Genomic DNA, 23,074 nt, shown 5'->3' on the forward strand with positions numbered 1-23,074 from the left:
TCTAGACCCTAGCACTCTGTCTAGTACACAGATAGCCAATAAAAGGCATGAATGAATGAATGAATGAATGACTCCTACCCTGTCCTTCAGATCTTCCCCGGTTGGCTGCTGGACTAATAGAACAGCCCTCAGCAACTGGCCACATAGCATCTTAAGCAATTATTCTTCACCATCTGGGACCAGATTTTGTTGAGAATTGGGGGAGATCACTCTCAAAGGCCATAAGACTTATATAGCCTGAAGTGCACCGTGTATACCCATAGGACTCCCATTTCTAAAGCTTGAATTTTTTCCCAGTCTAGTTTTAAGTCCTTCAGTCTTCTTCCTTGCCTCCAGGATAAAGTTCTAACTTCAAAACTACATGCACACTGCTCTTCAACACCTGGCCTTGCCCTTTCAACCCCTCTCCCTTCTCATCTCTCAGCTGCTTCCCTGCAGGCTACCTCTCCCTCAGCCATGTCCTGAACGAGCCCAGCTTTGACATCCCAGACTTGCCCTCGACCTCTGTGGCTCAGCACGCCTTTCCCCTCTTAGCCACAGGGCCTGTCCAACACTCCACTCAGAAGATATTTCTTCTTGAGGGTCTCCTGTTCTCCCTTCCCCACGGCCTCGGGTGGCCCTTCTCTGCTACTCCCAAAAGAGTACAAAATCCAGGGTTTCCTAATACACTTCTTAGAAGCCAAGGCAGGTCAGAAGTCATATGTAACTCACTGTTGTATCCTCAGAACCTGCTTTCGGGCTGTCATGTGGAGTATCTCAATAAATGTTTGCTGGAGTAGACACCATCTACTACCCATTCTCCTTGGTTGTTTGGTGGCCTATACCATAGAGCAGCTTCATGCCCAGGTCTAGAAGTAAAGCCACCTTTAGACTGAAATTATCCTGATGAGAGCAGAGCAGAGAGAGAATGCAAGCTCTTAGTGACCTAGCTGAGGAGCTAGATCAGCCCCTGCCTAAAGCCAGTCCTTCTCAACATTTTGTTTGCAAAAGCCATTAAGTTCCCTTTACTAGTGAGTGATGTGCTCCATTATCTGCAACTCAGAACAGCAAGAAAAAGCAAATGAATGAATGAAAAAAGTTAATGAGTGGGCACAATCAGCATCCCCCCAAAACTCTTCTAACTCATCTGACAGCTGCATGGTGTGCATTTATTACCACCCGCTTTCCTGTCCTAGAGGAAAACAACTTTCCTTGCAAAGCTAACCCCTTTCTCGCCTTCTCTAGAAACTGCTTCCATTAATTACCCTGTATTCTATCTTGTGTCTTTAATCTTCCCCTCCTCAGTGGCTTCTCCTCTCTACAGTAAATAGTCTCAGGTCTCTATTCCTCTCAAACTCTCTCAGCACCTCCTGAGGCCACAGACCCACCTCTTTCTCCCTTTCACTTCAAGTTTTCTCTGCAGGATGGTGTCCCTCAGGCTCTTTGCACAGGCACATACCAGGTACTTGGGGAAAGCTCGTCACCAGACTGACTTTCTCAGAAGCTTTGGACCCTGGACCCTGCTCCGTGTTCTGTGTGAGGTGTGGCCACCTGGCTCCAGGGTTTCAGTGTCAAGGTCGCAGGACTAGCCACCCAAATTCTCAGGGTCCATGCAGAGCTGGACCCTGAAGGCCACCTTCAGCTGGCCTCTTCTGAAAAGAGAATCACTCAGCATTCGAGGTGTAGCTCCATCTTCCCAGAGGACTCAGGTCATCCATCACCCCTGTGCCAATCACTTCCAGTCCTGCCAATCAGGTGGGGACCTGGCAGGGCCTCTGTCTAGATCTCAGAGTGCAGTGAAGAGCCAGATGGCCCGGAAGGATCACTCTGGGGCCTTGGGGCCTGGGCCAGGGGAGCAGGCTCACAGCAGGAGATTGGAGAATCACCCCTACCCACCACCCCCACCCCTACCGACCCTGGTCACAGGAGAAGAGGCAGCCAGGCTGCACTCCAGAGCTCCAGCTCCTCCGGGGAGAGAGGCAGAGGTTTCTATTTTAGAAACACAAGGTTTTCACACTTTTTGCTTCTTCTCTAAGTATATTCCTGCTGCTCGCCTAGATTAAGCTTGATTTCTACAGATGTCAGACCTGTGGCAAATGCTAAACCTCAGACCACAAGAAAAAGGTGTGTTTGTCCAGACCAGCTCTTGAAGGCAGAGTGAGGAAGCAGAGGGAGGGGAGTCACAAGAAATCCAAGAGTACTGGGGACAAGATCACACCCAGGGGACCAGCAGCCCTCCCTATCTGGAGAGTTCCTGACCCAGGCTATTCCTTGGGGCTCCATTTGCGTAGAGTGGAATCCCTTCCCAGATGTAGTCAAAGAAACCAGAAGGTACAGGTTACCACCTAAGCAAAGGGGAACCCGGAAAAGGGAGAGGAGATGCTGGAGTGAGGTGGGGGTGAGGGGCAGTCCGGGAGACACAGAACACGCTGGGTCTTTCAGCAGGCAGGCCCCACCTCAAAGCCCACCCCACCCCCAACCAGCCTCGTCAAGGAATTCACAGTTCCACTCAGATGTCATCCATCCCGCTCCTACCCACCCACCAGACACATGCCCTGCACAGTCACACCTCATTCAGGTACTGAAGAGATACACACACCAACACAGCTTCGTGGTTCCAACTGTTTTATACGGAAATACACATGGGCTGATCCCAAAAGGGTCGGCCTGGGGGAGGAGGAAATGATAAAGGCAGGTGACCTGAGGGCTCGATGTTACCAAACTTTTGGAGCATGTGGCAGCCCACCCGTTTGTCTGCCCACCTTGGCAGGATGGACAGGCCTGGAGGTCTGGAGAAGCTCGGCTGAGCAAGGCAGAGGAAGCAGCCAGTCCTGGGCCAGACAGTCCTCAGCGGAAGGGCTTCACCAGCTTCATGGCAGCATAGTTCTAGAGGGAGGGAGGAGGCAGGGGCCTGTGATGAGAGCTACCAGGAGGGACAGGGCAGGGAGAGGGGCTCACCCACTCATCCACCTGCCTGCACCCTGCCCTCCCCACTCCCCACACCTCACTCAGCTCAACACTACCCTCCTAGAGCTCTTGCCAATCATACAAACCCAGACCTTCAAAGTTCCTGGGGAAACCTCCCTCCTGGGGGCCACAGGGCCTGAGCTGCTCTGTCTTCTCCCCCACAATCCAGGGCCTAACCTCACGTTCCAGCCAGCGGCCGAGAAGATTCTGACCCCCAGGGCCTGCCCCGGCCTCTTCCACCAGGTGGGGGTCTGAAGGCATGGCCACAATTCTCCCCCCTCCCACCTGGACCCAAAACTCATGGGTCACCATGACCCTCTCCAGAAAGCTGATAGAGAGAGAGAGAGAGAGAGAGAGAGAAACCTGGGAGGCTGGGTGTTTGGGGATGACCCATGACATAGGCCAGCACCTGGGATGGGTCACCCCTGATTAGACCCTGGCTGCTGTAGGACTGAAAGGAATCTCCTGGCCCCCCTCCTCCCCCCCAAACCATGAAAACACATACAACACAACACAGGGCTCCTAATTGGGACAGTATGTTCCCCAGCGCCAGCCCGGGAAAGCCGACTCTGGAAACAAAGCCTTCCGCCAGATCACCTCCTGCCTCCGCCTCCCGCGCTGGCCCTGCTCCCGGCCGGCTGCGGGGAGACTGGAGGACTCAGACCGACCGTCCGCCTTGTCCCCCTCCCAGGGGAATTTCCACAAGGGCGAGAGATGAGACCAACTGCAGGGAAGCAGCTCTGGACTTGGCCCCTCATGGCCAGGCCCTCTGTCCCCCCACAAGGCCAAAGGGCCAGGTGAAGGCAAGTGGGCAGCAGGGCTGGAGAGAAGTGGATTTGCCCGGGGGCAGCGAAGGCCTGCCAACAGAGCCAGTCTGCAGCCTCAGGCCCCGGCTGCCCCTTCAGCCTGCCACTTCTCGCCTAGGGTCTGAACTCCAAACACCAGCTCTGGGAGAGGAAAGACAGGGCTATTTTAAAGAGAACAATATACAGAAGAATTCAAAGGAGGGTGATGGCTGCTGTTGTGGGCCCAGAAAACAGGGGGGCTCTGACTAGGGCTACTGGTCAAAGACTCCTCTGCTCCCGCCCACAGGGCTTGGGGTGAGGCTGCCCCAGAGACAAGGAAGGGCCACGGGCTGGAAGCGACTGGAAATCTCTTCTCTCCCAGCCAGGCAGCAGTGCCTCCTTCCCGACACCTGAAGGCCTGGCCTGCTGCCCGCATGCCTCCCTGGGAAGGGCCCGGTGGCCAGGGGCAGGAGCTAGGCATGGAAAGGACGGTGGCAGTGTCCCTTTGGCCCTGGCCCTGCCCCTGCCTTTCCCTTAGCTCTTCAGGAGGAGGCTGGCTTGATGTGAAGCCCCAAGGAAGGAGAAGGAGCTCCCCTAACCACAGCGCCGGTCAGTGCAGGGCAGAGCGGACACAGCCCGACCCCGTCCGTCCTGGCGCAGGTGGGAGGGCTTGCCAAGGGCACACGGGAAGTCACTGGCAGAGGCAGAGGCCAGCCAGTATCTCCTGACTCCAAGTGCAGAGCTCCATCCTGTGTTGCCCTGAATGTGCCCAAGTGCAGGTGTTCCTTAGCAGACCTGCAGCCGGCCCAGGACTCTGCATTTCTAACCAGCTCCCTGGGGCTGCTGCCACTGCTGCTCCTCGAGCTGTTAGAAGTGCAGTTGAACATCATTTCCTTAAAGCCTTGATGAGATGCCATAAGAACTTGACTCTTGTTTATATCAATTAGCTGATGGTAACACTGGTTTTGGTATATGTCGTTCCACTTAAAGTGACAGAAGCCGTCGCTTTTGTTAAGTGAGGACTTACCATTTCAGCGGAGTGCGCCCCCTACGATGAAGACAGTTAAAACCACAGAGCCATTCCTTTCCTTCTTAGCATGGACTGTGGGGAACAGCAGAGGGGACTGTCTGGTCTGGGCCGAGAGGGACAAAGGAGGGGCCAGGGCCAGGACAGTTTGCACCAGCTGTCCTCTGCCTGAATGCCCCAGCCTGCGCCTCAGGACACAGCCCCTGACTGCACCCATGTTTTCCCTCCTTCACTGTCCTCAGTGTGTCCCGGAGGAGTGAGCTGCCCAGTGGCACCAGCCTCATCACCCTTTCCTTCATCACCATGATACACGCCCGCCTCTCAGACACACAGCACAGGCTTAATAAAGTCTTCACCTGAACAGAATATGGCCTGACACACTTAACATGAAAGAAGGTGAGCCCGAGGGATGCAGGGCAGGTGGCGTCTCGCCTTCCTGGCTCAGCACCCAGGGCCTGCCCAGTTTGGGGAACATGGTGGCGGCGTCCCGGGCCCGACCCCAGATCCCCGGGCGGCCGGGCAGCTCACACTCCAGGTGCCACAACTGCACGTGCCCTTTCGTGGCCCAGTACCTAGCCTTGTATTTGTAATTTCGTCTTCCTTTGCTTCAAGAGCACCCTCCAAATTGTATAAGCTTTAGTTCTTCACAACCTGGACGGACGCCTGGACTGCAGTCTATTTGACCAATCAGCCATGACTGTTCTTGCTGAGCCTCAGAACGTACCTCGGCAAGGTGGCCGGCTCCAGCCAGTTTAGAGGGCCTGGCCTGCAGCCAGATGCACTGGCCACCCTGGATATGGACCCTCCTTTGTCACCTACGGGGCCCAGACCAGACAGTCCCCTCTGCTGTTCCCCACAGTCCATATTAGGGGCGGAAGAGGATGGCTCTGTGGTTGTAACTGTCTTCATCGTAGGGGGCGCACTCCGCTGAAACGGTAAGTCCTCACTTAACAAAAGCAATGGCTTCTATCACTTTAAGTAAAATGACATATACCAAAACCAGTTTTACCATCAGCTAATTGATATAAACAAGAGTCAAGTTCCTATGGCATCTCAATAACATTATAATGAAACAAGGTTAAACTGCATCTCTAACAAATCAAAAACCTGCTAATTCAAGGGCTCACCAGTCCCTGGGAGAGAGCTCTCCTCCTGCCCCTCCTCCTAGACGAGTCACAAAGCAAAATGCACACAGGCGAGTGATTCCCAGAGCAGACTGCCCGCTGCAGGAATACTGTGCTTGGCCAGTGGCCTGGTGTCGCCCAGGACTGAGGCCCACAGTGCCCAGAACCCCAGATCAGGAGCTGTGGAGAGACTTCCTGTGGTCTGAGCCAGTCCCTTCACCTCTCTGGGTGTCTCTTTCTTTGCCATTGAAATCAGGGTGATACAGAGTTGATTATACCACTCTCTCTACTTTCATATCAGTCTGAAAATTTCATTTTAAAAGGTAAAAATGTCTTAAAGAATATTAAAAGTCAGGTATCAGCTTGGTAACACTATGGTCCCTTCAAGGTTTGAAGTTGCAGAGACACTGGGTGAGGGTGGGGGGTTGGGCCATCTACAGGGTTCCCCTGATGAGCTGTGAGGACGAGGGGAACTCAGACCAAGAACACAGCCCCAGATCCTCCTCCAGGAATGGGGCCCTACGGAGCTGAGGGCAGCAGGCAGCAGCTGGCTTCTGACCAGGTGAAAGGAACCCCAATGTGCACTGTGCCAAGTGAGAGGCTCCCAGGCCACCTCCTGAACACCCACATCTTCCTCTATGCCTATCCTACTGCAGGAGGCAGGACACACTCTATCACGGTCCTCAGATGGACAATGAGACCCTCTCCTGGCCCCAGGTCCTCTCTTCATCTGGACCTCAGCAGGTGCCATCCTCATAAACAGAGAGAACTTCTCTGTTCTGCCATCCATACCTTCCCTTCCTCACTCAGTTCCACTCCCTCCTTCAAGAAGGTTCCCCCACCCACCCTTGCCCAGGGGGCTCACCTTCTACCCACCCTTTGACTACATAGTCCAGGGGCTTGCTGAAGACAGCTGTGTCTCTCCATCGAGGGTCAGAGCTCAGTTTCCCCTATTAGACTAAGAGCCCCCAACTGTAGGATTTTGTCTCCCTACCAGACTACGGACTCCCCAGGGTAATGGTCATGACTCCCTCATCAGACCATGGGCTCTTCAAGGACAGAGGCTGTAGACTGGGCTCTTTGAGGACAAGGACAGACTCTCCATGAGACCAGATGCTGAGGGAGGTCAAGAGCTGTACCCCCACACACACACCAGACCGGGAGCTCCGCCAAGCCAGGGCCTGCGCCTCCTGCTCAGGTCTGCTCACCGGGAAAGCGTAGATGAAGATGCCCAAGAACAGCAGCAGGATGAAGAGAACGATGAAGAGGATGATGGCACACCGGAACCGCCGCCACAGGATGAACTTCATGGTCTTGTACGGGGAGGTGAACCAGAGGAAGGAGGTGTCAGGGCGCCTGGAAGTGAGGTCCCAGAGGTCAGCAGGGCAGCCCTACCACGGCTGCTTTATCTCAGTCCTGCTCCCAAACCGCCCTGGTCCTCCAGAGCAGCCCCAGAACCTGCCCAGCCTCAAGGCCCCCAGTCCCTGCCCCAAAACTCAGCCCTGCCTACCTGCAGTCCCTTCTCCTCCAAGCCTCTGCGATAGTGTGAGCCCCACCCATGCTGCCTCCTCTTCTTGGTGTCACCCTCAGGGGCCCAGTTCTCTGCCACCCTGTTCAGGACACCTTCTCTGTGGCCCTCTTTCCTTCTTGGCCCAGGGTTTAATCACAGACTAGAGATCTGAGAGCTAGGCAGAACCTCAAGGGGCTGTCGCATCAAGTGAGCGATAGCCCCGCGCCCCACATAAGCCAAGCCACCTGCCTGGATGCACCTGGCTGGTCTGTGCTCAAGGAACAATGACAGGAAGTGAACCCAGACAGCTGAGTTCCTTTCACAGTCGAAAACCCCAAAACCTCCCCAGGTCAGCCTCATAACGCAAAGAGCATGCAAGGTTTTATGTCTCAGTAATGGCCATTTTAACTGCATGCTGCTAGGTCTCCTGGGCCTCTCCTGTCTTTGTACCCAGATCCCAAGATCGTTGCGCTGGGATGGCTCTCCCTGCTCTGCAGCCCCATGGCACTTGAGACAGCACCATGATAGAATGGGCTGTCTGTGCGACTCTGACTTGAGCCGAGCAGACCACAAAGGACCCAGCAGAAGCCACCCTGACGCCACCACCCCCAGCAGCAGTCTTTCAGCCTCCAGCCACTGCCTTCAAGGCACCTATATCCACTTAGGGGCCGATGAAGTAGGGAAGACAGGGACTGGTTCCCCCTTTTCGTAGATGGGGAAAATTAAGGCTGAAAGACTATTTGAAAGCCACTTTTATACCACAGGAGAGCCACAGAAGACAGCTTGGTCAAGGGAAAGACCTGGATTGGGCTCCAGAGCCAATCAGATCAAGTATGAGAATTCCAGCCTCACCACTTTCCTTATTCCACTCTGCTCAGACTGTTTCCTCAGCTGTAGAATGGGGATGATAAAAGCAGAGAAGGTGCCATAGCACAACATGCATGTTCCATCCAACAGCCTGCTTGGCACACACCAGCAGCTGCCCAACAGCGCCTGCTTCCGGAACTAGCTAAGGAGCCCAGTGTTCCTGGAATGACGCCCGTCATCTGCCCCTAACATGATGCAGCACTCGCTGGGCCGTGTGGGCCTTGTGACCTCCAAGGGACTATGCAATAAATGCCTCCTAAAACGTGGCTACAATTTTTGGCATCAGAGGTCAGGAGCTGGGCACTGACCTTGGATCCTCGAGTTTGGGGTTCATGTTGGGCTCATCCCGGCCCTGGCCAGCAGGCCGCTCCTCATGCTCATTCTCTGCTACAATCTCTAAGGTCATCTCCAGCTTACCCTGCGGGGACAGAGAGAACCTGGTCAGGACACGAAGGCTCTGCCCAATGGCCTGGAGAAGAGCCAGACCAGGACAATTGTAAGAACCACTTTATTTAATTGTCTTAATGATATTGGGTTGATCTGATCATAAAAGCCACTCCCTGTAGAGCATTTAGAAGCCACAGAAATATACAGGTGCACCTTGTTTTATTGTGTGTCACTTCCTGCGCTTTGCAGACATTTCGTTCTTTACAAACGAAGGCTAGACCCTCTGCTAGCAAAAAGGTTCTGACTGGCTAAAGGCTCAAATGATGGTTAGTATAATTTAGCAATAAAGTATGGTTAAATTAAGGGATGTACATTTTTTTTATAAACGTAATACTATTGCACGCTTAGACTACAGTAGTGTAAACAGAATTTTTATATGCACTGGGAAGCCAAAACATTCAAGGGGCTCGTTTTATTGCGGTCGTCTGCAGCTGATCCCACAAGGTCTCCAAGGTCTGCCTGTGTAAAGGAAGGTGGTCACCAGCCACACCTCCACTGTGTGCAGACAGCAACTCCGCTGCTAACTTCTGCATGCATCAGAGCTCTTTTCTCTGCAAGTAGCTGAACCAGTACACTGTGTATATATACAGTTCTATGGCTTGCTTCTTTCACTTAGAAACATATTCAATTTTACTATATAATTACATGGTCTTTTAAGTTTGCTTTGTGATGGCTGTAAGACATTCTATGGGATGGTTGACCATAATTTGTGTTCCGTAAACTACTTATTTTGGTTCATTTAGGTTGTTTCCAACTCTGTGATATTATAAATAATGCTGCAACAAACACCCCAGAACCTAATTTTCTTTTATTATAGCAGTTATTTCTTTAGGAGAGACTTTTTAGAAGTGGGATGACAGAGGCCAAAGGCATAAATCTTGTTAAATCTCTTGCTTCCGCGGACAGTAAAACCACTAGCACCCCAGCAGAAGTGAATGCGGAGTTGCCTCTGCATCTTCACCATCAATGAGCACTTCTAGGTTTTAAATTCTAATTTAAGAGGCAACCGTTTTTCACATTTTAAAAATATGCCTTTATTTCACTGCGAGGGGAAGTAAGCCTTTTTAAAAGTTTAATGTCCATTTGTACTTCTTTTCTGATTATCTATGCATGCCCTTTGCTCATTTTTCTTTTGAGGCGTTAGTTATTTCTTGTTACTTGTTATAATTTATTGTTTTACAAAGGTATTTTATTTCAAGGTCCACTTTAGGGGATGAATGACTGTCTGCTATTTTTAAATAAACTGTTCAGGGATTCATTTCCAGGGACAACACAATCCCCTGTCACACCACTGAGCAGACCTCTAGGTAAGAACGGGAGGGCAAGGAAGGTCCCTGGCAGGGTCCTGGTCAAGTGAGAAAGGCACTACCCCGTCTTCCACAGAAGGCCCAGGCCAGAGGGGATCCCAGCACTCAGATCACTGTGAAAGCCCAGGAGCCAGAGCACAAACAGGGTCAGAGGGAGATCAGTGCATCTTTCAGTTTAAATAGGCTTCCCCGGTATGCGAGCCCAAGGAGAGGAAGGCTGGGAACTGGAAAGGGAAGAGGGCTGGCACCTTGGAAACAGACAGAGGGAAGGCAACAGAGGGGAAAAGGAACACGTATGTGCCCAGCGATTTCTACCAAAGAGCAGCCCCCACGCCTCCACTGGTTTGGGGACAGCAGACTTACTGCCAATATCTTCTTCTCACTCTCCTCTGCCACACAGGGCCACCAGCCCTTCACTGTTTTCTGTTCGAAAAGGGACACAAACCACTCTGGGTGGAAAGTGTCATCCAGCAGGTCCAGGGAGCACTTCTCGGCTGTCTTGGCAGGCTTGGGCATGCGGTTGAGATCCAGCTGCAAGGAGCCTACAGCAGAGAGGGGTTCCTTGGTGGAGGACGGTTTCCCAGGCCCCAACAGCCAGGGCCTGCCCTGGGGCTGCACAGGTTCCCCAAAAACTCACTGTCACCTCCTCAGCCTCCTCCCATGGGCTCAGCTGCAGGTCAGACCCCTCAGACTCCAGCTCCCCATCCATGCTCTCCTATTCCATCGATATAGCTCCTCATCTGTCTACATGTGCCCCCAATCTACCTCATTGATTCGCCTTAAGAGAGCTTCCCACCCACTCACCTGCTCATCTTATTATACACGGATCCATTCATTCACCAACTGTCTATGTCTACCATCCATCAAAAAAAAATTTTTTTGACAGAGCGAAAGTCAGTGAGAGGGACAGATAGGGACAGACAGACAGGAAGGGAAAGAGATGAGAAGCATCAATTCTTCATTGCAGCTCCTTAGTTGTTCAGTGATTGCTTTCTCATATGTGCCTTGATCAGGGGCCTACAGTGGAGCGAGTGACCCCTTGCTCAAGCCAGCGACCTTGGGCTCAAGCCAGCAACCATGGGGTCATGTCTATGATCCCAGGCTCAAGCCAGAGACCCTGCACTCAAGCTGGTGAGCCAGCTCTCAATCTGGATGAGCCCGCGCTCAAGCCAGATGGGCCCATGCTCAAGCCAGCTGCTTTGGAGTTTTGAACCTGAATCCTCCGCTTCCCATTTCAACGCTCTATCTACTGCACCACCACCTGGTCAGGCCCATCCATCAATTTTTAATTGTTTTTATTGTGGTAAAATCTATCTGACATAAAATTTGTCATTTTAATTCAAAATTCATCATTCCTAAAAGAGACACCACACCCATGGAGTCACTCCCCACCCCCCTCTCCTCTCAACCCTAGCAACCATGAGCCTTCTTTCTGTGCATACAGATTTGCCTACTTTGGACATTTCATATAAATGGAATCATACAATATGTGTCCTTTTGTTGCCTAGCTTCTTTCACTGAGCATGTTTTCAAGGTTCGTCCCCATTGTAGCATGCAGCAGTATTACATTTCTTTCTATGGCTGAATAGCACGCCATTGTAAAAACAGACCACATTTTCCTGGTTAAATTGTATAGTTGTGATGGGGCTGTTACAGTCCAGACTGCCGGCCCATATCTCACCCCTACGAGAGCACTGCCTCTACCACACCCTTCAGCCCAGTCCTCCTTGCTCCCCAGCTCAGGATTCGGGCACACTTCTGCCACTCAGAGTCCTGTCTGGGGCTTGGGGGATGAAGCCATGTCCATTCATTCAGTCATCACTCATGCACACAGGTAAAGAGTGTCATGAGCCCCCTCATTTGCTAGACTCAGTCTGCATCTAGACTGAGGAATGGAGTAGAAGGCATCCTGTCACGCCTGAGGCCAGACAGCCAGCTGTGGCCAGCAGATGCTTGCACTGCCTTCAACCTGCATTTCCATCTATTCCTTAGCTATCTGAGTCCTACCACCCATCATGGCCCAGTGCCAATGCCACCTCTGCTGGCAGACCCACCCTACTGATCTCTCCGGCACTTTTCAATACTCTGCATTGAAAATCTCACTCAGTAGTAGGGACCAGTGACTCTGTCCTCCCAGAGGGCAGAAAGTAGGACTGCCTCCTTCCAGCCAGCCCAGAGTGGTGCACACACACAGTGGGGGTTCCGGGGCAGCCCCCAATGTGCAAACTGTGCTGACCAGGAGCAGTGCTCACCCAGAAAGTCGTCAAAGGAGAACTTGTCATTGTCCCAGATCTGAAATACCACTCGCGCCGGGATTTTGCTCTCAGTCTTGTCCAGCCTCCAGAAAGCATCCTGGCCCAAAGGGGGAGAATAGAAGGAAGCAGGAAAGAGATTAGAGAGAGGAAGTGGTCCCTTCCAGCCTGGAGGAGGCAGTGGAGTGGGACATCCCTTAGGGACTGGCCAGAGCCAGGTCCTGGTGGGAAGACTGATAAGACCCCAGAGAGCAATGTTCAGGGTTCAAGGGGGTACCATGCAGCTTCCCTTTATATAGTTGGCTCCTTTAATCCTCCCAATTCCATGAGTTAATGTTCTCATTCCCATTTTACAGATGATGAAACAGAGGCTTAGAGAAGTTAAGACTTTTCCCAAGATCTGACAGCTAATAATAATAATATTAATATTGTACTTTTTTATTGAATTTATGGGAGTGACATTGGTCCACAAAATCATATAGGTTTCAAGTATACAACTCAACAAAACATCCTTTGCACATTGCATCGTGCACCCATCACCCAAGCAAAGTCCCTTTCTGTCCCTGTATTCCCCCTTAACATTGCACTTCTTACACATCAGCCCTTTACCACCGTGAACTCATTTATCTTTCCAATAACCTATAAGGGAGATGCTATCCTCCCAGCTGAGGAAACCAGAGCAAGTAGCCTGTGAGTCACTCCCCTGGGAAGTGGCAAGTCAGAGCTCACACCTGGGAAGTCCGGTTTCAGAGTCCTGATCCCACCTGCTTGTGATCTTGGGAATGGGATGGGCTGGCTGGGAAGCTGAGATCCCCCACCCTACCCTGGATGTCACCAGAAGGATCCCCCTGACACACTTCTGTAAGGAGCTGACACTGGGGAGGCAGTGGCCCCAGCGCCTCCCTCACCATGCCAACCCACCCACCATCACCCTCAAGAGCTTGCCCTGGGGCAAATCAAAAGTCTCTGGGGCTGGAAATTTCATCACCCTCCTGCTCTGCCAACCCCACCTTCCTCAGACCAGGTGGCCTGAAACAATGTTCATCTTAGGCCTTTTCTCACGGACGCCTGGTGGAGCCTGTGCATGCCAAGGTCTGGGTTTACCCTGGGTCCAGACACACTCAGCACAAAGGACTGTTACTGGGGCTTTCCTGCTCATGCCTGTTCTCAGTCCTCTTCTTGTGGCTTTACCTGATAGGGTACAAGGACAGGGTATATTCTGCCAGACTACAGGAGCAAGGTCCTGAGTGCCAGGTTATAGCAGGGGCCTGGACCGAGTCTCAGAGGGACAAACTCCATGGGGAGTTGAGGAGCACTGCTGACCACACAGGGTTTGTCTGGCCCTGGGTGCCCTGTACACACAGCCTCGCTTGGCAGTCAGAGCTGTGTCTGCTGTATGGCCATCCAAGCTCCTGGAGAGCCACAGAGCTCCTGAACCAAAGACCATGTCCCGTAAGGAATGCCACCATACAAAGCACCCGGCCTCGGTCTGGACTGCTGCCTGAGTTGCAGAAGGGGCTCAGGTCCCCAGCTGAGCCCTTGCCCCCCAGCCCATGTCTGGTGCCTCCCCCTCTTCCGGGCCCCAGCCCTCCTGCAGGTGCCTCCCTCCTCTGGCGGGGCTTTTATGGCCAGCTCCGCAGGCCCGCCTGCACAGGCCGCCAGCAGCCTCCATTCCTCTGGCCGGCCTGGTTTATGGGCTCAGTAATGAGCCAGAGGTTCAAACGGCCCCTGGTGGGAGCAGCTGGGCTGGGGCTCCAGCCTGGGGAATGGCCCCCCAGGTCCCAGGCGCTCATTATGCTCCCGGTCTGGGCCCTTTTACTAGCTGTTTATTTGCAGGGTGGGTGCCTGACGCTCAGGCAGGCCCCGGTGGGTGTGCTGGGCTCCAGGTGGGGAGCCGGCCAGGGCAACCAGCGGTGGTTCAAAGCAGCCGGATGAAAGGAGACCTTGTACTTTACGACAGTCTCGTCTGGTTAATGGGGTCCCTGGAGGGCCTGCCTGCCAGAGGCCCTGAACCCCTCGGCAGAGGGCTGGCTCTGCGGCATGACCGAGGAGCCCAGAGGCTGTACAGCGCCCCCACAGAAACCCACCCCCAGACCCAGTCCTTCAGCCCAGAGCAGCTCATTGGTGCCCAGCATGGGCCCAGCTCCACTGGCCTCCCAAAGCCTTTCCCCACAGAGGGGCCCCTTTCCCCACAGAGGGGCCCCTTTTCCCACAGAAGGGCCACTGGCTCTGCCTGGGTCAAGCCGGTCCACCTCACTCTCCTGGTTGACCTCAGAAGCCCGTGGACTCTGTGTCTCAGGCTCCTCCCCAACCCCCTCCATCCCTCCCTCCAGCCACCCTCTCAGGCAGCTCTCCCCACTCCTGGGTGCCTCTCTGGACTCCCAATCCTCTGCCTCCTCTCCACCCTGCTCTCCCCATGGGCCTCTCATCCCTTCATGGCTCGCCCAGGCTATGCACCAGGGGTCAGCGAACTCTCTCCGTCTTCTTTGCCAATGCCTATAACTCAAAGAGGAAACCCCATCATCGTCAGAATGGAGCCACCTCAGATCCTTAACCAGCAGCCCCAGCTGGGCCCTCAGAACTTCCAGGTAACTCTGCTCTATACCAGCAATGAGCTTGCTGCCTCTCCCTCCCCTCCTCCCATTTTCTTTCTCTCTCTCTCTCTCCTTCACTCAACCTAACAGTTACTTCTAGCCTTTTTCATTTGTCTCAAATCACCTGCCAGAGAGCCAGGAAATTCTCTTTCCTCCTACTTCCTAGAAAATACAGAAGCCCCTGCTTCTTGCAATTCCTACAATTCCTTGCTGACTGACATCGCTACCTGTCACAACGGAGGGGCTGCCCCACCTCTCATTTGAGCAGGCCAGTCCGTGTCTCCCAGCCTCAGTTTCCCATCCACGCCTTGCACCCTTTAGGACTGGGTGAGCCCCAGAGGGGGTGTGCAGGCTGCCTCAGCCCTCCCTCCCTGTGCCCAGCTCCTACAGCTGCTCTGCCCGCAGCAAAGAGACACAGTGCTGGTCTGGTTGAGAGTCCTCCCCACCAAATGCAGCATTTGCTTTGGGATGGAAACATCTAGTGATAGACAGACACACTGAGCAAAGAAAACAGACTGAACCTACAAAGTAGGCTGGGTTTCCCTTGCCTGCACAGAATGCAGGGCTGTGGCTAAATTCTACTTTCTGGCAAGCCCCACGCAGCAATCTCAGGATAAAATAATTCATTTAACCTTGTTTAACCCATATTTTCTTTTGCCTGATGGTTTCAGAATGTTCTACAGAACACTTGGTTTCTCTATAGCACAAGCAATCCTGTGTGTTCGGTCAGGAGGGGGTCATGTGAAAGGGATGTAATGAAGAGAAGTAAGAAGACCTAGTCGGCTGAAGTACATTATATGTTTCCCTTCTTTAAGCCACTTGACCACTCAGGAAAGAAAGAGGAGGCTTGAGCCCCTCTGGAAGGAAATGGCGCCAGCAGAACTAAAACACCAGAGAGGCGTTTACTTTGTGGAATCGGAGGGAATCTCCAGCACTGATTCTAGGTGCAACGCTGTGGTCAGAAACTCCATCAGAGGGGCCCTCCACCTCCAGCCAGCCTGGCTGTGAGGCCCCCCCTGCCCACAGCACCCTCTGCCCCCCACACTGGCTCTGCTCCCTAAGGGCAGGTGTAGAGCCACCAGGAAGGAGGCCACCTGCTTCACTCCTATGGCAGGAGTAAAGCCCAGATGAGACCTACACTAGAAGATGCTGAGACACAAAGAGCAGAGGTCCCTGGACCCACCCCTCCCTCTGCTGGTGCTGACAGCTCTCCCAGTGCCTTCGGCCTGGGGTGAGAAAAGGGAGGTGGAGCGAGGAGGACAATGGCTTCCAGGCCTGGAAGGGCAGCGTCACTCCCTACTGACTGTCCAGCTTGGACAATAAGCACAGCCACCAGACACATAAATGTGGGGAACCAGGTAGCAGGAGGAACCTAGCTAAGCAACACCCAATATCATGGACGACCCAAACCATGTGCCAGGCAGGGCCCCTGGGAAGCTCGACAGGGTCTGCCCACTGCGCACTGATGGCCATACTGGGTTTCCCTACACATGTTCTTCCCCCTCTGACCCCATGACCCTTCTCCCTGCTTGGTTTATCTAGGATTTGGTGAAAGGCAGTGGTTTCAGAATGTGGACTTAGGTGTGGCACTGGGTTGGGGTAGTTGTGGAATGGCAACGGGGGAGGGAGGGGCTGTGGGGGGCTGCCAGAGGGCTGCGGTGGCCACGGGGGGCATCGAGGGGACAGTGGTGTGGTGGTGGTGGCACTGGCAGTGAGGGGACAGTGGTGGTGGTGGCACTGGCGGTGAGGGGACAGTGGTGGTGGTGGCACTGGCGGTGAGGGGACAGTGGTGGTGGTGGTGGCACTGGCGGTGAGGGGACAGTGGTGGTGGTGGCACTGGCGGTGAGGGGACAGTGGTGGTGGTGGCACTGGCGGTGAGGGGACAGTGGTGGTGGTGGTGGCACTGGCGGTGAGGGGACAGTGGTGGTGGTGGCACTGGCGGTGAGGGGACAGTGGTGGTGGTGGCACTGGCGGTGAGGGGACAGTGGTGGTGGTGGCACTGGCGGTGAGGGGACAGTGGTGGTGGTGGCACTGGCGGTGAGGGGACAGTGGTGGTGGTGGCACTGGTGGTGAGGGGACAGTGGTGGTGGTCATTCTGCAATGAAGGCAGTGCTTGTCCCGGCAGTGGTGGGGCAGTGGTGAGGGAGTACCGACGGCATGCCAGCAGCCAGTAGTGCCAGGGCGCCGACATTGGAAAGCCCAGACCGGAGCCTGCGGGGGAACAGCACCCACCTTCTTGGAGACAGTGCAGACTTGCTCAGCCGGCAGGTAGTCGAAGGGGAAAACGAACCTCCAGTTAAAGTTGCCTTCGCCCCCCAGGGACCGATAATGCACATCCGTCTTTTGCTTGTGTTCTTCAAAGCCAACCATCCAGCTACACACACATTTTTAGAGAACATTTCTAATTTAGGTTTCCACCACAATATGCACCCTCAACTGAGGCAAACCAAGAATTAAGAAGGTCAATGAATTTGGTAAATGATAAAGGAAAAATAATTCCCAGGAAATCTCCGTGATGTACCAAATGTGCCACAACTATTAAATATTCTAAATTTTCTCTTGACAGACATCCTCCAACCTTGTAAGTTCAACCCAAATATTAATGTGGAAGAAGAAATCTACCGGGGAACAACTCCCCAGAGGCAGAGGCCACACCCACAGACCCTCTTCCTCTCTCTCCTCCCCCTCCCATCAGCAGTGCCCCTCCCCCACGGGCCCGCCCCAGAGGGGCAGGAGGTGGCTCTGTGGAGCTGGAATCAGTGGGCAGGAGGATGACTCTGTACCCTTTCACGTAAATGTCGCTCATCTTCTCCCCTGTGATGCTGAGGTCATCCAGTATCACATCCTTGGTGTTCCAGATAATACAACGCAGGAAAAACCTGTGGGGAAGAAGAACAATTAAAATCAGCTGAAGTTCCCATCAACAGTCGGGCGGTCCTTGACTGAGAAGCCAAGAAGCCTGCTCATACAAGACGACTCCGATGCTTGCCTGGCTGGACTCTTGGCCACAGACTGCTAGCCTGTGGCCCAAGTGGTCCAAAGCCTGGCCCAAGATCAACCTTCTTGTCCCACCCACGCTGGCTGGGGTCATCCCACCACCCAGCTCAGCTCCAAGCCTGTAGCTGGGGTAAGTCACCTTCTGGCTCTCCGTGGGGTGATGTTGAAGGGGGGTCCAGGCCGGCCAAGGGCCTTTGGAAACAGGTCGATCCACATCTGCAGCTTCCCCTGAGGAGACACGACCTGTTGTCTCACCACCCTTCACATTCAACCAACACCTACTAACCATTGCCTTGGGACACATGGCAGAGAAAACCTAGGCCCTGCCATGGAGAGACTCATCGCCCAGTAGGGGAGGTACCCTACATGGGACCACAGGGTCAACTGCAAAGGTGAGCCCACTGGTCCACAGGCTATGGCTTGGGCCTGTACCTGGGGGTCAAGGGTCAAGGGTCAGGTAAGGCTTCTCCAAGATGGTGATATCTGAGCTGAGTCACAGTGCACCAGGTAGAAAAGGGGAGAAGGGCATCTCAGGCCAAGGGAATGGCACACACACAAAGCCCTGGAGGGTCAGAGGGCATGTTTCCTCACAGAGTCTCAGGGTCCCCACAACAGGAAACCACGCCACCTGCCACCCTCAGCTCCCTGTGTCCCTGGCAAGCCAGGTGTTGTTTCTGTCCTCATCTTACAGGAGGAGCAGGAGCTGAAGTAAATTCTTCAGGGTCACAGAGGTAGGGAATGCAAGAGCTGACATTTTAACAACTGTTGTGTCCCTCTGGGGAGCTGGCGGCCACAAGACCAAGAAGAGAGCTCAGTTCCGAACAGCAGAGATAGCGTCCTCTGCACGTTCTCAAAGGCACCTCCGTGGCAACCTGGGCCCTCCTTTGCCTGAAATCCTTCCTTCCCTCCTGAGCTCACCCACCCTGGGCCTGCTGTCCTCCTGCTCACTCTCCTCATCCACAGCAGGACACCCTTGTCCCTCTTGATGACTGCTCTCTGTGGCTGCTCTGCCACTGTCACAGGGTGCTGGTCGCCCTGTCTGAACTCCCCACAGCAGCCCAGCACGAGGCCAGCCAGCGGGGATGTCACTGGCCGATGAGGAGGAGGGCACCCTGAGGCCTGGCTCATGCAGCAATGACTCATGGGGAGCCCAAGCTCTGGCCTACATGGGGATAAAGGGGCCACTCAGGCTCACTCCCCAGGCCCTGGGGCTGCAGGTGGCCAGAGGAGGCCAGGCCCATGAGGTCCCCTGGAAGACCAACAGTCATGACTTCTCAGACTGGGGAGAAAAACCCTCAAGCAGGGACTGGCCAGACCCTGGTAAGCCCCTGGTGGCTCTAGGACGTCCATGCTGTCCTTGGAGTGGTGCTAGCTTAAGGCTGGGGGGTCTGGGTCCTGAAGGTCAACATCCTACCTGCTCGATGTCTGGCTGGAGGGGGCTGTACAGGGGCCGAGATTCCACATGCTCAGGGACCAGGCCCTGCTGCTGCAGGACATGCAAAGCCAGACGCTCCTCCACTGAGCCCAGATGTGGGTTCAGGACCCGGCCAGCCTCTGCCGCAGAGAAGACAAAGAGTTTCTACAGCTGAGTGAACAAGAGATGGCAGGGCAACCTGGGGCCTAGGGATGCCTCTAACCCCTGCAGCCTCACCCGAGCCCAAACCTACTCCTGGTCCTCGCATCTCTATCTAGGGAAAATCTACTGTCCATGGACTCCAGGTTTAAAATCCAGGTTCCTCATTGCCATTATTTTTACCTAGCCTCTTCTATAAAGGTCTTCCTCTTCTCCACCAATTCAAATCCACCTGACCGCCAAAACCCATTCCTTCCAGGAAGCCCTCCCTGACTGCTCCCAACTTTGAGCCTTAGTAAACTTTACTCCCAGATTGGGCATCTAAATGCTCTTAGTGCTATCCTCTGGTTCATTCAAGCTGTTCTATTAGTAGCAGCAGCTAAAATAATAGCAATAACAGCAAACACTTATAAAGCAGGAACCAGGCACTGTTCTTTACGGATATTAACAGGTTCGATTCTCATAATAACCCTAGAAGGTAAGTGCTATTATCATCTCCACTTTACAGGTGACAGAAATGAAGGATAGAGCAGTCACCCAGCTGGTCAGCAGGGCAACTGAGAACACAGGCTCACTCAGGAAAGGTGCATGCCTGAACATGAACACTCCCCCTCCCCCCGTACTTCCCAGGTACAGCTCCGACCTGCCAGGGACTGGTGCTGGACGGGGTGAGGACTCAGGATGGCTCTCACCCTGATGAGCCTAGCCAATCAGCCAGCAACTTGAACCTGAAACTCCCATGAGGGACACTGACTGGGGCTAGGGGGGGGGTCTACATATCTACACACATATACCCACACAGGTATGTACACTCAGGTGTGCCCAAGTTCACAGGCTTGTGTGTGCATGCGGGAACACACACACATGTTCATTCTTCAAACCTGTCCTGTCCTCTTTAACAGGTGCCACCAAGGAAGCAACAGGGCATCACAGAAGGACCACTAGGCCAGAAATCTGGCTCTGCTCCTAACTGGCTAGGTGACTTCAGGCAGGTCAGTAAAAACTTGTGGCTTCAATAGCCTTATCTGCAAAAACAGGTTGATGTCAGACTCATCAACTAGCTTTCTGGCTTTCCTTTCCTACAAATTTACGACCATGAACCCTGGCCCCTGTGCTAAAGCCGCTCACAGACTAGTAGAGGAAATGAGACCACCCCTAGAACAGAGGCTTGTTCTATGGGAAAAGAACGGGGGCGGGGCAGGGCCTAATGGAGAGGAGCTGGCTCAGCCATGAACTGGGAGTCAGAAAAACAGAAAGAGAAGGAGGGGATTTGGGATGGAGGAGTCAAAGCCATTGGTCCCCTTTTATAACCTCAGCACCAGCTCTGACATCAGCCATCTCTGACACCAGCAGAAGGCAAGGGGCCAGCTGGGTCTGTAAACACCACGGGAGTCTGAGCTGCTCTGGGTGGGCAACGCAGGCCTGTGGGCACTGCAGACGTGCAGGGAGCATGCAGGGGGGTTCTCAGACACGAGCATTAGGCAGACCTGAGGTGGAGAGACAGGGGCTGCAGGGCTTCCTGCCTGCCCTGCGGATGCTCTAGGTGCAGGAGCGTGAGTGGGGCTCAGAACGTACCTTCAAGGACAAGCTGGCAGGCCAGTGTGACTAAGGGAGAAAACTGTTTCCCAGAGGTGGACTGTACCCCAAACTCTGATCAAGTCCAACTGCCCAAAGCCAGAAGCAGACTGAGCCTAACCATGACCCAACCATGGCTTCAGACTCACCGCTGACCTTGCCCTCAGATGGGCCCCAACCTGGCACTGGACCGAGCTCTGACCTTGACTCCACCTTGACCTCTTACTTTTATAGCAGTATCACAGATAAATACCGATCCCCAAAGTACCAAGACTGTCTGTGCTGCCCAGGGTTGATGTAGGTTGTGTCCAGTTAGCCCCTTTATGACAGGAAAGGACCAACCAGACAGAAGGAGACGAAGGAATTGTCCACAGTGGTTTCAGGGTCATCTGACAGCTCACCTATTTCTTCAATGGTGTATTCTTTGTCCTGAAACATCACACGGTCTGTCTGGTACACGGGGGCTTTGACTCTGTGCTGCTGGCAGAAGAGGTGGAGGAGCTGGGAGGGGCGGAGCTGGTCCCTCCACTGGTTTGGTCCAGAGCTGAGGCCCAAACACAAGACAGAGATGAGACGCTCCAGGACACCGACAAGGACAGAGGGGCGTGCAGTGACCTGGGTGCCAACACACACAGTCACCTTCACTGTCACAGTGGGCACCCATCTGGTCGCCCACTATGACTGGTGATCTCCACATTCCAGAAAGAGAAACTGAGGCAGAGATCACAGGACTTGTTTGGACACATACACAGAGAACTAGAACTTAGATGTTTTCAATTTCCAGATTTAGAAAATCAGACCCAAATAAGAGCCAAGTTGGTAGGAAGTGGACTGAGGCTGTCCACACATGACTTCACCTGGCATAAATCCCCTTAGGGTCCATCTGGGGCTCATGTGTCCCTTTGTCACTCCACTTCTAACCCTCCCTTCCTTGTTCCCTCCATAGGCCTTCAGTGGCGCCTTATGGAGAACTGGATTATAACAATATCATGAAGAGTCAGACAAACAGGTTCAAATCCTAATCCCACCACTTATAAGCCATAACATCTCTGGGCCTCAGTTTCCTTATCTGTGGAGTCAGGGCAAGACCCCAGCTGGGCTGAGCGAGCGAACACCTGTGAAGTGCTCAGCCCAGAGCTGCGCATGGGAAGTGCTCGATAGTCAGGGGGTAGGACTGTTGTCAGAGAAGCAGCCTGCCCCGTGCACCTACACACAGTAGGTCTGTGGGAGCCCACAACGAGCCCCAAACTTGGACAGCAGCCTGTTCTCCAGGTCGATGACCGTCTCCCCAATCTTTTCATCCTTGGAGAGGAGGTCGTAGTCATAGAGAGTGATCTTTAGGTCCTTCTCCAGAGGCAGAGTGCAGGTCAGCTCGAACATCCTGCAGGAGTGGGCAGACGTTAGGGCAGACGATGCTGGCTCCTAGACACACTCAGTGGGCACTCAGGAGGGCAGCAAGGCTAGAAGAGGGGCCTGGAAGCCATCCCTGGCCTCCTCCTCCCTCCCAGGATGGTCACCCTCCTTGGGTCTCGTGGAGCTCTTAACACACGACACCCACAGCACTCCACTACTGGTACCGGGCTAGTCTGAGATGTGTGTGTGTAAGTGTATGTGTGATTTCCCCAAACAATCTGGGCTAGGCACACAGCAGCCATCTGAGGGACCATAGAAGGAACAAATGAATTGAAACTGAAGTTTCCACCAGGACACCAGGAGACAAGAAATGTCCAGAGCAAGGCACCAGAGCTCTGGAATTCACCAAGGGGATGTCCTGAGACCCATTTTCAGGGCTCTCGGGGAATCACACCTATTTCCAGAGTAGTATAGAGAGAGGGTTTGTGAAGAAATTTCTTTGGAGACAGCTCCTGCTATGCTCTAAGACCCCCATGCCCCACGGGGGTCAAATTGGAGGTGTTGGTCCTGCTCCGCAATGAGTTCCCTGGAGGTGGAAGACAAAAGCCTAGTGCCTGACACACTCAGGAAAGGTGAGAGAGCTTGTGGCGGAGGAGAGAGCGGCTCCGTGTGGAAGGAGCTGCACTGCTCCCGTCTTGGCTGGGCCACAAGGACAGA

The 23,074-nt window shown here is 53.8% G+C and overlaps 1 protein-coding gene across 16 annotated transcripts in view; it reads right to left on the bottom strand.

The window, feature by feature from the left end:
• Positions 1–2,587: 2,587 nt before the first annotated feature.
• Positions 2,588–23,074, bottom strand: part of DYSF (dysferlin) — a 226,753-nt gene continuing 206,266 nt past the window's right edge. For all 16 annotated transcript variants that reach the window (XM_066378029.1, XM_066378031.1, XM_066378025.1 and 13 more), the window contains 11 exons: positions 22,215–22,385; positions 21,406–21,548; positions 19,271–19,410; positions 17,996–18,084; positions 17,643–17,738; positions 17,092–17,233; positions 12,266–12,365; positions 10,377–10,555; positions 8,568–8,677; positions 7,091–7,238; positions 2,588–2,865 (listed from right to left, as the gene is read on the bottom strand). In XM_066378029.1, coding sequence (XP_066234126.1) covers positions 2,827–2,865; positions 7,091–7,238; positions 8,568–8,677; positions 10,377–10,555; positions 12,266–12,365; positions 17,092–17,233; positions 17,643–17,738; positions 17,996–18,084; positions 19,271–19,410; positions 21,406–21,548; positions 22,215–22,385 — 1,357 coding nt within the window. In that variant the 3' untranslated portion in view covers positions 2,588–2,826. The remainder of the gene's footprint in view (positions 2,866–7,090; positions 7,239–8,567; positions 8,678–10,376; positions 10,556–12,265; positions 12,366–17,091; positions 17,234–17,642; positions 17,739–17,995; positions 18,085–19,270; positions 19,411–21,405; positions 21,549–22,214; positions 22,386–23,074) is intronic.

The sequence above is a fragment of the Saccopteryx leptura genome, chromosome 3, assembly GCF_036850995.1.
Source record: "Saccopteryx leptura isolate mSacLep1 chromosome 3, mSacLep1_pri_phased_curated, whole genome shotgun sequence".
NCBI classification, from domain to species: domain Eukaryota; kingdom Metazoa; phylum Chordata; class Mammalia; order Chiroptera; family Emballonuridae; genus Saccopteryx; species Saccopteryx leptura.